Source organism: Microcaecilia unicolor, chromosome 2, assembly GCF_901765095.1.
Source record: "Microcaecilia unicolor chromosome 2, aMicUni1.1, whole genome shotgun sequence".
NCBI classification, from domain to species: domain Eukaryota; kingdom Metazoa; phylum Chordata; class Amphibia; order Gymnophiona; family Siphonopidae; genus Microcaecilia; species Microcaecilia unicolor.
Window position 1 is genome coordinate 566418006 of NC_044032.1, and position 15646 is coordinate 566433651.

Here is a 15646-nt window from a genome sequence, read left to right on the forward strand (position 1 = left end):
AGGGCTTTTATGATATGTGGCTCATTTTCATATTTGGGCATTTGCTGTTAAAAACTATGTAATTATCTATTGTATTATTTTTTTTACTAACTAACGTTTTGGAGGATTTTAGAATTCCCAGACTTTTCACTGTTTCATACACTTAAGCATGTTGGTTCTCTTGTAGATCAGCAAAAACTGGAAAGGTACTCTAAATTCCACAACTTTAGTTCTCTGGAAGTGCCATGTGTCACCTAATAAATTGATATGTGTTGTCTGCATAATGCAGTGACAGCCTAGGACAGGATAGCCTGCACAGTATTATGAAATCACCTTTTTTGCTATACTCCTTGCCAATGCTTGACACATCCCAGGTGCCAGGTAGCCATAGTGCCTAGAATTTGCACTGTGGCAGCAGCATTTTTATGCCCTTGAACTTTTTTTGTCCTGCCATTTCTGTGGAAGAAACCTGTTCTTCTACATTTCCTAGTGCAAAATTTGGCCCTCTCTAAGTTTGAGCCATGCAGTGCAGCACCTTCCAACTGGTCATCTGATCTCAAGTTTCATGAGACCAGCTCTTACTTCCGGTGCTGCAGGGTTCAAATTTAGAGAGCCAGATTGCACAGCAGGGAGTGTAGAACACTGTTTTCTTCAGCAGTGTAGAAATGGTGGCAGGGCGGAGACTGGGAGGTGCATCAAACCTGTGTGTTATCTTGTGGTAAAAGATGGGGGTTAGTATATATTTTAGAAAGAGAGAGCGCAACAGTTTGCGGGCTATATGAGAGAGAACCTGGCTAAAGACTGGGGTGGGGCGATAATAAGAGAGAGCAAGAGACAGAAATGGTGAGGTGGGGGGGGGGGGGGGGGGTAAAAGAGAGAGTGATGGACTGAGTAAGGACTGGGATGGGGAAGTATAGAAAAATGAGGCTAGTTGGGGACTCAGGCCAAGGTGATAGGTGAAGCAGAGAAGCAATTGCTGCTTTGCTTATTCACCTTGCAGAAGAGCTGTTGCACATCTGATAGCATTGCTTTTGGAAAGGACACTGATGGGCGTCTGCCAGGAATGTGCAGTGTGACCTTAAGAGACTGATTTAGTAACTTGGCCCATAGATGCAGAATGGAACAGAGCCTTAGTAAATCAATTTCTGAAAGTTGTAAGGGGATTCCCTCCTCCACTCTTGAACATGGGAAGGGGGTGGCAGAGTGAGAAGAAGGGGACAATGGCTGAGGCCACTCTTGCTTCTCTGTTTTTTGGGGGTCTGGCTCTGATTTAAACCAAGTTTGAGGTCTGCCATTATACATTTGCTTAGGAAGTATAATGAATCTTAGAGTAAACTTTTTTTTTTTTTTAATTCTGGCTTTGATAGCATAATGCTGTAGCAAGACTAAAGAATTAAATGCTTCATTTTAGCTTTGGTCTGAGATAAGGAGACACCAAATTTTAAGGGAAGAACTGCGACAGAGAAGGAAGCAACTTGAGGCTCTAATGGCTGAACACCAAAGGAGAAAAGGGCAAGGAGAAGCTTTATCTGCTGCTGCATCTGTTAAGAGTGATGGCTCAGACACACTCTGCACTCAGCAACAGAGCAGGACCGAAAAGTAAGAGATCTATATTTTTGTTTATCTATATCTATCTAATCTATCTGTCTGTCTATCTATCTTTTACACACATTGTTTTTTTTTTTTTTTTTAAGAATTTCACCCAAGGCAGTGTACAAGAATAAGTTTAACATCGGCAATAAACAATTACAGCAGTAAAAATATTTAAATAATAGTACATAAATAAAATATTATGGCATAATATGCACTTAAATGTCAACACTATGCAGTAAAACTGGAGTCATGTATTCTACAAGGACAGCATGGCTTATATTCTCACAAACCATCCCACATCACCTAGGAGTTGTCTCCCATTTTTTTTTTTTTTTGCTGTATTTAACTGTAGTAGCTGAACATGAGCGGCGGGTAGAAAGGCTCTCGCACATGCTTGGTGGAGCGTGTATTGTGCTCAACAAAAGTTCTTATGGCTTGTCAGAAAGCCTGGACCCGGCACCGCATTACCCACTTGTGAGAACGTAAGCCCTGCTGTCCTCGGAGAATACCTGCTACAAGTAATTTTATTTTCTCTGAGGACAAGCAGGCTGCTTGTTCTCACATGTGGGTTGGCGTCCACGTCGGCCCAGGAATCAGCATTTTGCCAGCAAAATAAAGTTTTGCCTAGAGTCTTCTAGCACGCGCACCACGCTTGTGCGGACGACTTCCCGCCCGTAGCGTGAACGTGCTACTTCAGTTTTTTCTTGTCTGCAGCGGAGAGACAGCGTTTCTACACTGCTCTTCATTTTTGGCCCAGGAGAAAGAGTCTGATGACGAGTTTAGTTAACTTTTTCTTTTCCTCCTCATTTTATTTAAAAAAAAAACAAAACAGTTCTCCACGTATTTTTCTTAGTTTTAGGCCTTTTTATAAGGCTTCTTTCTTTTTTGATGCGGCCAATTTTCAGACCGCACAGCCGGGTTCTTCCCTTTCTTTTGTACCCTTTGTTCTTTTCAAGACACAATCGCGTCGTTTGATTTCGCCGAAGCCATTTTCCCTTCCATGTCATCGAAGACACCCAGCGGCTTCAAGCGTTGTATGCGGTGCAACCAGACTATCTCAGGTACAGATACCCACGCCTGGTGTATCCAGTGCCTTGGGCCCGACCATAGCCCAGCCGCTTGTAGTCTTGTGTCTTCGTATGAAGAAACGGACTCAAGCGTCTCGAGAAGCCCAATGAGAAAACTTTTGTGGGGCTTAGTCCGGTCCTTCGACATCGGTATCGAGGTCAGCGGCGTGGATATTGACAGGAGCATCGACGTCGGAAAGAAAGGTTATGGCTGTTGAGAGACCAACTCGAGCTGGGAGCAGTGAGGCATTGAGTGGGTCTCCACCTGCCTTGAGGCCTCCTGTTATGCAGGGCCCCCGGGACCGACCATCGTCGGACCCAGCGCTGAGGAGACGTGAAGATTCCATGTCCTCATCGGTACCGAAGAGTCTCGATGACGGGCGTCGAGCAAAGGCGAAGAAGCACTGTCATTGTTCTCTTTCGACACACGGTACCGGAAGCTCCGGGGCATCGAGAGAGTCGGCACCCGAGAAGCGACGACGCCGAGAGGATCGATCCCCCTCGATGCAGGAGGTGCCAATGCGTTGGTCTCCTAGCAGCCCAGTACCTGCTCCCGAACCTCCATGGATTCTGACACCACCTGTCCCCACCGACCCCGCAGCCTTCTCCGATGGCGGGCTCTCAATGAGCACATCCAGGCGTTGTTTCCAGAACTTCTGGAGGGACTGCTACGACAGTCAGCTTCAGTGTTGGGGGTGCTTGCGTCATCTGTACCTGCTGCTGCAGCAGTGTCTGGCCCTTTGCTTTGGCAGCATCGACGTTGGCTGCCACCAAGGTCGACTCCCCTTCGACGTCGGTGGAGGGAGCTTCGCCACAGTCGGACAGGGCATCGACTTCTCGACATTGCCATAGAGGACATCGTTCCTTGGCGTCGCGGCAGGTCCAGTGTCGAAGCACCTTAACTCAGGTTTTATCCGACACTGAGCAGGAGCGTTCGTGGGAGTCAGGTGAGGATCCCAGGTACTTCTCTTCTGATGAGTCCTTTGGGATTACCTCTGATCCTTTCGCTCCGCTAGAAAGGAGACTATCTCCACCGGAGAGTCTGTCCTTTTCCTCTTCTCTGGGAAATGGCTACGGCTATTCCCTTCCCTGTGGAGGTTGAGGGTGAGCCCAGGACTGAGATGCTGGAGGTCTTGGATTATTTTTCTCCACCTAAAGAGGCTGTGACAGTTCTTCTGCATAAGGTACTGAAGGGAAGTCATTATTCGAAACTGGTCTGCCCCTCTGTCTGGCCCCGTGGTCCCGAAAAAAGCTGAATCCCAGTATCGGATCCACGGTGAACCTGGGTTGATGAGGTCTCAGTTACCCCACAATTCCATGGTGGTGGATTCCGCCCTCAAGAGAGCCAGGAGTACTAGAGACTATGCTTTGGCGCCCCCAGGCAGAGAAGCTAGGACTCTTGATTCTTTTGGGAGGAAGACATATCTGGCCGCTATGCTTGCTGCCAAGATCCAGTCATACCAGCTCTTCACGAGCGTACACTTGCGGGACTGATACGTCAACTATCCAGCTTGGTTGATGCACTCCCTACGGAGCTCTCCGAGCCTTTTCGCCAGGTGATCAGGCAGCAGAAGGCGTGTCGCAAGTTCCTGGCCAGGGGTATTTTTGACGTAACATCCAGGATCGCCGCTCAAGGTATAGTGATGCGCAGACTCTCATGGCTGCGTGTCTCTGACCTGGATCACTCTGTCCAGCAGTGGATGGCGGATGTTCCTTGCCGGGGGGGAGGGGGGGGACACAATCTTTTTGGATCTTATTGACCAGATCAAGAAGCATAATGATGCTATGGATTCTCTCTCCCACCGGGTGCCTTCTGCTACTGCCTCCTCATCTAGGAGGTTTTTTGGTGGGAGGAGGAGTGCCCCCTATACCTATTCTAGGCGCAGGTACACTCCTGCTTCTCGGCAGCCTATCCAGGCTCAGCCCCAGCAAGCTCATTCTCGTCAATAGTGTGCGACTAAGGCCCATTCTGCTCCCCAGGAAAACCAAGGGACGGGCTTTTGACTGGCTCCGGTTCAGCATAGCCTCAGTAAAAGTGTCCGTACTGGACGACTTGCCAGTAGGGGGGAGGTTGATTTTTTTTCACCAAAGGTAGCCTCTCATAACCTCCGACCGGTGGGTTCTTCAAATAGTCCGGTTAGGATACACCTTCAATCTGGAATCCAAACCTCCAAATTGCCCACTGGGAGCTCATTCTTACAGTTCCCAGCACAAGCAGGTACTTGCAGAGGAACTCTACACCCTTCTAAAGGCCAGTGCGGTCGAGCCCGTTCCACCAGGGGAAGAAGGGCTGGGATTCTATTCCAGGTACTTCCTTGTGCAAAAGAAAACAGGGGATGTATCCCATTCTAGACCTAAGGGTCCTGAACAAATTTCTAGTTCGAGAAAAATTCAGGATGTTTCCCTGGGCACCCTGCTTCCCATGATTGAGGAAAATGATTGGCTATGCTCTCTGAACTTAAACGATGCTTACACACATGTCCCAATACTTCCAGCTCACAGGAAGTATCTGCGTTTTCGGCTGGGAACTCAGCACTTTCAGTACTGTGTCCTGCCCTTTGGTCTGGCATCTGCGCCCAGGGTGTTCACAAAGTGCCTAGCGGTAGTTTCAGCGTTGCTACGCAGACTGGGAGTGCATGTGTTCCCTTATCTTGACGATTGGCTGGTGAAGAGCACCTCGAAGGCAGGCGCTCAGCAGTCCATGCGAATGACTATTCAGGTGCTGGAACTTCTGGGGTTTGTGATAAATTATTCCAAGTCCCATCTCACCCCAGTTCAGAAATTGGAATTCATTGGTGCTCTGTTGAACACAAAGCTTGTGCTTATCTCCCCGAGGCAAGGGCGGACAACCTTCTGTCCCTAGTGTCCTTAGTACGAGCGTCTCAACAGATCACAGCTTGGCAGTTGTTGAGACTCCTGGGGCACATGGCCTCCACAGTTCATGTAACTCCCATGGTACGCTTGCACATGAGATCAGCTCAATGGACCCTGGCCTCCCAGTGGCATCAAGCTGCAGGAGATCTAGAGGATGTGATCCAATTGTCCACCAATTTCCTTAATTCTCTGCATTGGTGGACGATTTGGACCAATTTGACCTTGGGATGTCAATTCCAAATTCCTCAGCCACAAAAAGTGCTGATGACGGATGCATCCCTCCTAGAATGGGGAGCTCATGTGGATGGGCTTCACACTCAAGGAGCCTGGTCCTTTCAGGGAAAAGGTCTTCAGATTAATCTCCTGGAATTGCGAGCGATCTGGAGCGCTCTAAAGGCTTTCAGAGACCGGCTGTCCAACCAAATCATATTGATTCAGACAGACAATCAGGTTGCCATGTATTTTTTTTTTTTGTTACATTTGTACCCCGCGCTTTCCCACTCATGGTGTCAGGTTCTCAGGTTCAGAGCCCGCGGGTCTGGGCTCTGGAGCAAACGTGAGCCCTTGGGCTGCTGACGAGGAGCGACAGCAGCAGGCAAAACCCACCAACCAACGCTGGGCAAGCACACCGACACCGGCAGGGACTGCAGGCACCGCCCAGCGAGCCGGAACACATGGACTGGAACACTGGACTGGAATTCCCCGGACTAGAGGACACAGGACTGGAACCCCCCAGACTGGAACACTGGACTGGAATCCCCCGGACTGGAGCGCACCAGACTGGAACACACACCGGACCGGAACACACTGGACTGGAGCACACTGGACTGGTCCGCACAGCTTCACCTGCGCTTAGCTACTAAGCCCCCCAAGAGTTGAGCTCCTGGGTTCAAGTAGCCGGCAGGACTTACTGGAATACCGGATGACACAGGGACCAGGACTGGAAACAGAAGTGCTCCTAAACCTAAACTGATCTATGTGCTCCCAAGCCCTACCCCAGCAGGAGTGTTCCTAACAGTAAACTGACAAAAGGACTTCCTAAGCCCTATACTAAACAGGAGCTCCTAAGCCCTGCTCAAGAAAGGGACTTTCTAAGCCCTAAACTAACAGAGCAGGGAACTAAACACAAAGCTAACACAGGTGCTACTAAGCACCAAGCTACAAGCAGAGCTCTACACTAATAAGCTAAACACAAAACTACCAAGCTACCTAAGCTAGATACAACTAACAAGGTGCTTCCTAAGCACTACTCTGGTAAGCAACCAGAAGAGCTCCTAGCACTGAAAGGGAAGACAGGGGAGCCACAAGGAAAAAACAGGGAAGTTAACATATAAGCCAAAAGTGCTTCTAAAGCACCAAACACCAACAGCAAAGACTGCAATGCTCCCAATAGCACAAACACCAGAAGTACTTCTAACAGCAAACTCTGCAGTGTTCCTAACAACACCAAACCCTGAAGTACTTCTATCAGCAACAGAGCTTCCAAAGCCCTACACACAGCAATGCTTCCAAAACCAAGAGGGAAAAGCAGGGGAACCATAAGGGAAAAGCAGGAAAGCTAAACACAGTCACCAGTGCACACTGCACTAACACTAACCTGGCCCTTAGCAAAAGCAAGCAGGGAAACTAGACACAAAGTCAGAAGTGCACACTGCACCACCCTACCTAAAGCAAACACCACTGTTGCAAAGGCACTGAAGGAAACAACACCACTTCCTTATCAAGGCCCTCCCTGATGATGTCACACTCCCTAGACCTAGGCAAAAGCACACTGACCCAGAGAGGCCCAGCCCACACCAATGCAAAACCGTGAAGCACTTGAAGCCAGTACACCCAAAGACAGGTAGAGCTAACTCAGTCCACCCACACAGCTGTGGTAAAATGAAACAATTAACCCCATGCTGCTGGAAGCTGCCAGCACAGAGAGACAGAGCCAGCTCAGACAGGACAGACAAAAGAAACAGAAGCCAGCTAAGAAGCTGACCCCCAGGAAAGAGGTAAGTTTGAGAGGGGTTCTGACCCCAATCATAACACATGGCAGGCTCAATGCGGCTTACATGGGGCAATGGAGGGTTAAGTGACTTGCCCAGAGTCACAAGGAGCTGCCTGTGCCTGAAGTAGGAATCGAACTCAGTTCCCCAGGACCAAAGTCCACCACCCTAACCACTAGGCCACTCCTCCACCAATAAGCAGGAGGGCACTCCACCTTACACCAATAAGCAGGGGGGCACCGGATCTCGCCCTCTGTGTCAGGAAGCTGTCCAGATGTGGTTTTGGGTGTGCCGTCACGGCATGTTTCTGCAAGCCACTTATCTGGCAGACGTAAACAACAGTCTGGCCAACAGACTGAGCCGGATAATGCAACCTCACGAGTGGTCACTGAACATGAGCGTAGTCCGCAAGATCTTCCGAGCGTGGGGCATCCCCTTGGTGGATCTTTTTGCCATACAGATCAATCACAAGGTCCCTCAGTTCTGTTCCAGGCTTCAGGCCCACGACAGCTACTGATGCCTTTCTCCTCCATTAGGGAACAGGCTGCCTGTATGCGTATCCTCTCATACCTCTAGTAGGGAAGACTTTGCTGAAACTCAAGCAAGTCTGCGGAACCATGATTCTGGTTGCTCCCTTCTGGCCGTGTCAGATTTGGTTCCTTCTTCTTCTGGAGTTGTCCTCCGAAAAACCATGACGATTGGAGTATTTTCCAACACTCAAAACGAGGAGGTTTGCCATCTGGTGTGACAGCAAGGCCCTAGATCCTCTTTCTTGTCCTACACAGACCCTGCTTGAATACCTTCTACACTTGTCAGACTCTGGTCTCAAGACCAACTACGTAAGAGTTCACCTTAGTGCGATTAGTGCTTATCATCGCCGTATAGAGGGTAAGCCTATTTCTGGACAGCCTTTAGTTGTTTGCTTCATGAGAGGTTTGCTTTTGTCAAAGCCCCCTGTCAAACCTCCACCAGTGTCAGGGGATCTCAACATCGTTCTCATCCAGCTGATGAAAGCTCCTTTTCAGCCACTGAATTCTTGCCATCTGAAGTACTTGACCTGGAAGGTCGTTTTCTTGGGGCTATTACTTCAGCTCGTTGAGCCAGTGAGCGTCAGGCCTTGGTAGTGCATGCACCTTACATCAGGTTTCATCACAACAGAGTAGTCCTCCACACACACTCTTAAATTCCTTCCGAAGGTTGTTTCTGAGTTCCATCTGAACCAGTCAATTGTCTTGCCAACATTCTTTCCCCGTCCTCATACCCACCCTGGTGAAATCATTTTGCATACCTTAGACTGCAAGAGAGCATTAGCCTTATACGTGGAGCAGACGAAGCCCTTCAGACAGTCCGCCTAATTGTTTTTCTTTCGATCCCAACAGGAGGGGAGTCGCCATCGGAAAACGCACAATCTCCAATTGGCTAGCAGATTGTATTTCCTTCACTTATGCCCAAGCTGGGCTGACTCTAGGGGGCCATTCACAGCTCATAATGTCAGAGCCATGGCTGCGTCAGTGGCTCACATAAAGTCAGCCTCCATTGAAGAGATTTGCAAGGCTGCAACGTGGTCATCAGTCCACACATTCACATCTCACTACTGCCTTCAGCAGGATACGCGACATGACAGTCTGTTTGGGCAGTCGGTGCTACAGAATCTGTTCGGGGTTTAGAATCCAACTCCACCCCCGTAGACCCAATTTTGTTCTGTTTCAGGCTGCACTCTCAGTTAGTTGTTTATGGTTTCAGGTCAATCTATATTATGTCATCGCCATTGTGAGGCCCAATTGTCCAATGTTCATTGTTTTGTCCAATGTTCATTGTTTTGAGTGAGTCTGGTTGCTAGGGATACCCCACATGTGAGAACAAGCAGCCTGCTTGTCCTCGGAGAAAGCAAAGATACTGACCAGGTATTCTCCGAGGGCAGCAGGCTGATTGTTCTCAGAAACCTGCCCGCCTCCCCTTTGGAGGAGTTGTTGTTGTTGTTTGTTTTTATGCTTTTTGATTAAACTGAAGTAGCACGTGTATGCTACCGGCGGGAAGTCGTCAGCGTGGTGCGCGCTAAAGGACTCTAGCAAAACATTGTTTATTTTGCTGGCAATATGCCGATTCCTGTGCCGACATGGAAGTCAACCCACATGTGAGAACAATCGGCCTGCTGTCCTAGGAAAGTACCTGCTACAGGTGAGTATCTTCACTATATGGTGCAATGGAAGATGTTTACCACAAGAAACTTTGTCTTATCTCTGTTGAACTGAAATTTAAATTCGGAAGCTCAGGATGCCAACAAATCAAGACCAAGCTGATGCGAGCCCATATGCAGCCGCCTACACTGTGAGCTCTGCGCGCAACTAACCCACAGCCTCTATGGCCTGCCAGCTAGATAGCCTCTACCTCAGGCTCTCAGCTACAGCCTATCCTGCCTTTCCAATCTGGGTCGTGAGGCAGCCCTGTGTAAGCTCTTTGTTGCTTGCAGTCTATACTGTCACTCCATGGCTATTACAGTTCTTTGTTTCCCAGAGACATGTGCAGATAACACTCAGACATTTAATATATATAAAATAACAGCTTTTATTTGCATACTGTAAATTGATGTTTCTCACAGGATTAGAGTGAGCACAGTTGTCAGGAATACAGCATACAAGCCAGGAGCCAGTAGCATATAGGAACATGAAACTCCAAAAATCCTTCCTGTTTCTCTTTGGAACTCTGCCTATCTGTAGAGATTTCTTTGCATGAAAAAGGGCAACAGTCCCAACAAAAGAGATGAAAAGGCAGAGAGCTAAGGATAAAAGTTGAAGGGGGAAAAAGGGCGAAGGGAAAAAGAGGGTGCCAAAATAGACAAAGGCACTCAAGCATATACCTCAACCCTGACCATCCCAGTCTGGCTTTCAGCAAATAGGGAAATCCCTGACTATGTAGTAGAAAACTGTTTTCTGGCTGAGACCTTTTTTCTTATCTGATGGGAAGGAATGTGAGGAATCTAGCTTTTACTCTGATTTAGCACAGAATGCACTTCAGGTTTTAGTGAAAAGTATGCAGTTTACTAATACTAGCTAAAATAATGTAATTTCTCCGAGGGCAAGCAGGCTGCTTGTTCTCACTTATGGGTGACGTCCACGGCAGCCCCTCCAATCGGAATCTTCACTAGGAAAAGCCTTTGCTAGCCCTCGCGCGCCGATGCGCACCACGCATGCGCGGCCGTCTTCCCGCCCGAAACCGGCTCGTGCCGGCCAGTCTTCTTTTCTCCGCGCTCGGTACGGTCGTGTTTCGCCGTTCGTGCCCCGGAAAGTTGACCTCGCGCGTCGTTTTCGACTCGTTTCTTCAGAGAAAGTTTGAGAGTGTTTCGGGAAGACCCTTTTTGGTTTTTCCCTTCCTGTATTTTGAGCTTTTCGCCCCGGTAAGTTTTCTTTCGTCGTCAGGATAGGCCTTAGTTAGGCCTCGGTTGAAATTTTCTTCTCCCTATTTTTGTGGTGCCAATTTTCGCCATTTCGAGTTTTGATCTCGCCGGCGTGATTTTTCCGCCCATGACATCGAAGCCTTCCAGCGGCTTCAAGAAGTGCACCCAGTGCGCCCGGGTAATCTCGCTCACTGACAGGCACGCGTCATGTCTTCAGTGTCTGGGGGCTGGGCACCGCCCTCAGGCCTGTAGTCTGTGTTCCCTTTTACAAAAGCGGACTCAGGTAGCGAGGTTAGCCCAGTGGAACATTTTGTTCTCGGGCTCTTCGTCGGCATCGGCACCGGGGGTATCGAGTGCATCGACGTCTTCAGCGTCCAGACCTTCATCCTCGGCCGCCAGTGCATCGATGTGTATCGAGGCATCGACCCTCTGCATCGGCGCTGAGACATCGGACGACTGTATCGACGTCGGTGGTACCGGGACCTCGTCTGCTGATGTCGTCGGACGGTGGTGCTTCGTCCGGAGTGCAGGTGAGGGCTGTCCATTCCCCTGCTGGTGGCGGTGAGCCTTTGGGTGGGTCTCCCCCTACCCTGAGGGCTCCTGCGGTACAGCCCCCCCGAGACCGACCCTCTTCGGTCTCGGCCCTGAGGAAGAGACTGTTGGATTCTACGTCCTCCTCGTCGGTGCCGGGAAGCGCCGGTGACGTGCTTCGCTCCAAAAAATCGAAGAAGCATCTACACCGGTCCCCTTCCCGTGTCGGCACCGAGAGCTCTGGGTCGCCGAGGGAGTCGGCACCCAGCAGGCATCGGCACCGAGAGGACCGCTCACCCTCTGTCCAAGAGGTGTCGATGCGCTCCACTCTGGACAGCCCGGAACAGCCTCCACGCCCGGAACAGACTCTGACATCGCCGCCTGCATCGACCTCCATGCCTTTTTCTGCAGCCGCTCTGAACGAGAGCCTCCGGGCCGTTCTCCCAGAGTTCCTGGGAGAGCTGTTGCGCCATACCCCTCCGGTACCGGGGGTGCTTGCGCCACTGGTACTGTCGAGCGTGGCGCCAGCTGGTCCATCGCCCGGGGTGAGGTCTCCGGCGTCGGTGCCGCGAGCAGTACCGACTGCAGTCGCCTCCCAGGAAGGCTCCCCGACTACGTCGGCGGAGGGAGCTTCGCCGGTGCGGGCGAGGGAGTCTACCTCTCGACGCTCCCACCGTGGCCGGGGTTCCACGGAGTCGAGCCGGGCACGGTTGCAGACACAGGTTCGTGAACTTGTGTCTGACACCGAGGGTGAGGCCTCGTGGGAAGAAGAGAAAGACATCAGATATTTCTCTGACGAGGAGTCTGAGGGTCTTCCTTCTGATCCCACTCCCTCTCCTGAAAGACAGCTTTCTCCTCCCGGGAGTCTGTCTTTCGCTTCCTTTGTCCGGGAGATGTCTGCGGCCATCCCCTTCCCGGTGGTTGTGGAGGACGAGCCCAGGGCTGAAATGTTTGAGCTCCTGGACTATCCTTCTCCACCTAAGGAAGCGTCCACAGTACCCATGCATCATGTCCTAAAAAAGACATTGCTGGCGAACTGGACCAAGCCATTAACTAACCCCCACATTCCCAAGAAGATTGAGTCCCAGTACCGGATCCATGGTGACCCAGAGCTGATGCGCACTCAGTTGCCTCACGACTCTGGAGTTGTGGATTTGGCCCTAAAGAAGGCCAAGAGTTCTAGGGAGCATGCTTCGGTGCCCCCGGGCAAGGACTCTAGAACCTTGGACTCCTTTGGGAGGAAGGCCTACCATTCTTCTATGCTCGTGGCCAAAATTCAGTCCTACCAGCTCTACACGAGCATACACATGCGGAACAATGTGCGGCAGTTGGCGGGCTTGGTGGATGCGCTCCCCCCTGAGCAAGCCAAGCCTTTTCAGGAGGTGGTCAGGCAGCTGAAGGCGTGCAGAAAATTCCTGGCCAGAGGGGTGTATGACACCTTTGATGTTGCGTCCAGGGCCGCTGCTCAAGGTGTGGTGATGCGCAGGCTCTCATGGCTGCGTGCCTCCGACCTGGAGAATAGAATCCAGCAGCGGATTGCGGACTCGCCTTGCCGTGCGGATAATATTTTTGGAGAGAAAGTCGAACAGGTGGTAGAGCAGCTCCACCAGCGGGACACCGCATTCGACAAGTTCTCCCGCCGGCAGCCTTCAGCCTCTACCTCTACAGGTAGACGATTTTTGGGGGGAAGGAAGACTGTTCCCTACTCTTCTGGTAAGCGTAGGTACAATCCTCCTTCTCGACAGCCTGCGGCCCAGGCTAAGCCCCAGCGCGCTCGCTCTCGTCAGCAGCGTGCGCCTCAGCAAGGCCCCTCGGCTCCCCAGCAAAAGCAAGGGTCGAGCTTTTGACTGGCTCCAGCAGAGCATAGCCGACATCCAAGTGTCAGTGCCGGGCGACCTGCCAGTCGGAGGGAGGTTGAAAGCTTTTCACCAAAGGTGCCTCTCATAACCTCCGACCGGTGGGTTCTTCAAATAGTCCGGCAAGGATACACCCTCAATTTGGCCTCAAAACCTCCAAATTGTCCACCGGGAGCTCAGTCTTACAGCTTCCAACACAAGCAGGTACTTGCAGAGGAACTCTCCGCCCTTCTCAGCGCCAATGCGGTCGAGCTCGTGCCATCCGGGCAGGAAGTGCTGGGATTCTATTCCAGGTACTTCCTTGTGGAAAAGAAAACAGGGGGGATGCGTCCCATCCTAGACCTAAGGGCCCTGAACAAATATCTGGTCAAAGAAAAGTTCAGGATGCTTTCCCTTGGCACCCTTCTTCCCATGATTCAGGAAAACGATTTGGCTATGCTCTCTGGACTTGAAGGATGCCTACACACACATCCCGATACTGCCAGCTCACAGACAGTATCTGCGATTTCAGCTGGGCACACGTCACTTCCAGTACTGTGTGCTACCCTTTGGGCTCGCCTCTGCGCCCAGGGTGTTCACAAAGTGCTTGGCTGTAGTAGCAGCGGCACTTCGCAGGCTGGGGGTGCACGTGTTCCCATATCTCGACGATTGGCTGGTGAAGAACACATCCGAGGCAGGAGCCCTGCGGTCCATGCAGATGACTATTCGCCTCCTGGAGCTACTGGGGTTTGTGATAAATTATCCAAAGTCCCATCTTCTCCCAGTGCAGAAACTCGAATTCATAGGAGCTCTGCTGGATTCTCGGACGGCTCGCGCCTATCTCCCAGAGGCGAGAGCCAACAACTTGTTGTCCCTCGTCTCGCGGGTGCGAGCGTCACAGCAGATCACAGCTCGGCAGATGTTGAGATTGCTAGGCCACATGGCCTCCACAGTTCATGTGACTCCCATGGCCCGCCTTCACATGAGATCTGCCCAATGGACCCTAGCTTCCCAGTGGTATCAGGCTGCTGGGGATCTAGAAGACGTGATCCACCTGTCCACGAGTTTTCTCAAATCCCTGTATTGGTGGACGATTTGGTCCAATTTGACTCTGGGACGTCCTTTCCAAATTCCTCAGCCACAAAAAGTGCTGACCACGGATGCGTCTCTCCTGGGATGGGGAGCTCATGTCGATGGGCTTCACACCCAAGGAAGCTGGTCCCTCCAGGAACGCGATCTGCAGATCAATCTTCTGGAGTTGCGAGCGATCTGGAACGCTCTGAAGGCTTTCAGAGATCGGCTCTCCCACCAAATTATCCAAATTCAGACAGACAACCAGGTTGCCATGTACTACGTCAACAAGCAGGGGGGCACCGGATCTCGCCCCCTGTGTCAGGAAGCCGTCAGCATGTGGCTCTGGGCTCGCCGTCATGGCATGGTGCTCCAAGCCACATATCTGGCAGGCGTAAACAACAGTCTGGCCGACAGGTTGAGCAGGATTATGCAACCTCACGAGTGGTCGCTCAATTCCCGTGTAGTGCGACAGATCTTCCAGGTGTGGGGCACCCCCTTGGTAGATCTCTTCGCATCTCGAGCCAACCACAAAGTCCCTCAGTTCTGTTCCAGGCTTCAGGCCCACGGCAGACTGGCATCGGATGCCTTCCTCCTGGATTGGGGGGAGGGCCTGCTGTATGCTTATCCTCCCATACCTCTGGTGGGGAAGACTTTGTTGAAACTCAAGCAAGACCGAGGCACCATGATTCTGATTGCTCCTTTTTGGCCGCGTCAGATCTGGTTCCCTCTTCTTCTGGAGTTGTCCTCCGAAGAACCATGGAGATTGGAGTGTTTTCCGACCCTCATCACTCAGGACGAAGGGGCGCTTCTGCATCCCAACCTCCGGTCCCTGGCTCTCACGGCCTGGATGTTGAGAGCGTAGACTTTGCCTCTTTGGGTCTGTCAGAGGGTGTCTCCCGCATCTTGCTTGCTTCCAGGAAAGATTCCACTAAGAGGAGTTATTTCTTTCTATGGAGGAGGTTTGCCGTCTGGTGTGACAGCAAGGCCCTAGATCCTCGCTCTTGTCCTACACAGACCCTGTTTGAATACCTTCTGCACTTGTCTGAGTCTGGTCTCAAGACCAACTCTGTAAGGGTTCACCTTAGTGCAATCAGTGCATACCATTACCGTGTGGAAGGTAAGCCGATCTCAGGACAGCCTTTAGTTGTTCGCTTCATGAGAGGTTTGCTTTTGTCAAAGCCCCCTGTCAAGCCTCCTACAGTGTCATGGGATCTCAATGTCGTTCTCACCCAGCTGATGAAACCTCCTTTTGAGCCACTGAATTCCTGCCATCTGAAGTACTTGACCTGGAAGGTCATTTTCTTGGTG

At 51.1% G+C, this 15646-nt stretch overlaps 1 protein-coding gene across 1 annotated transcript in view; it reads left to right on the forward strand.

Moving 5' to 3' along the window:
• The window catches only part of PCM1 (pericentriolar material 1), an 866960-nt gene that overhangs the window by 346267 nt on the left and 505047 nt on the right, over positions 1–15646 (forward strand). Inside the window, 1 exon segment of the mRNA XM_030191464.1 lies at positions 1391–1578. Coding sequence (XP_030047324.1) covers positions 1391–1578 — 188 coding nt within the window.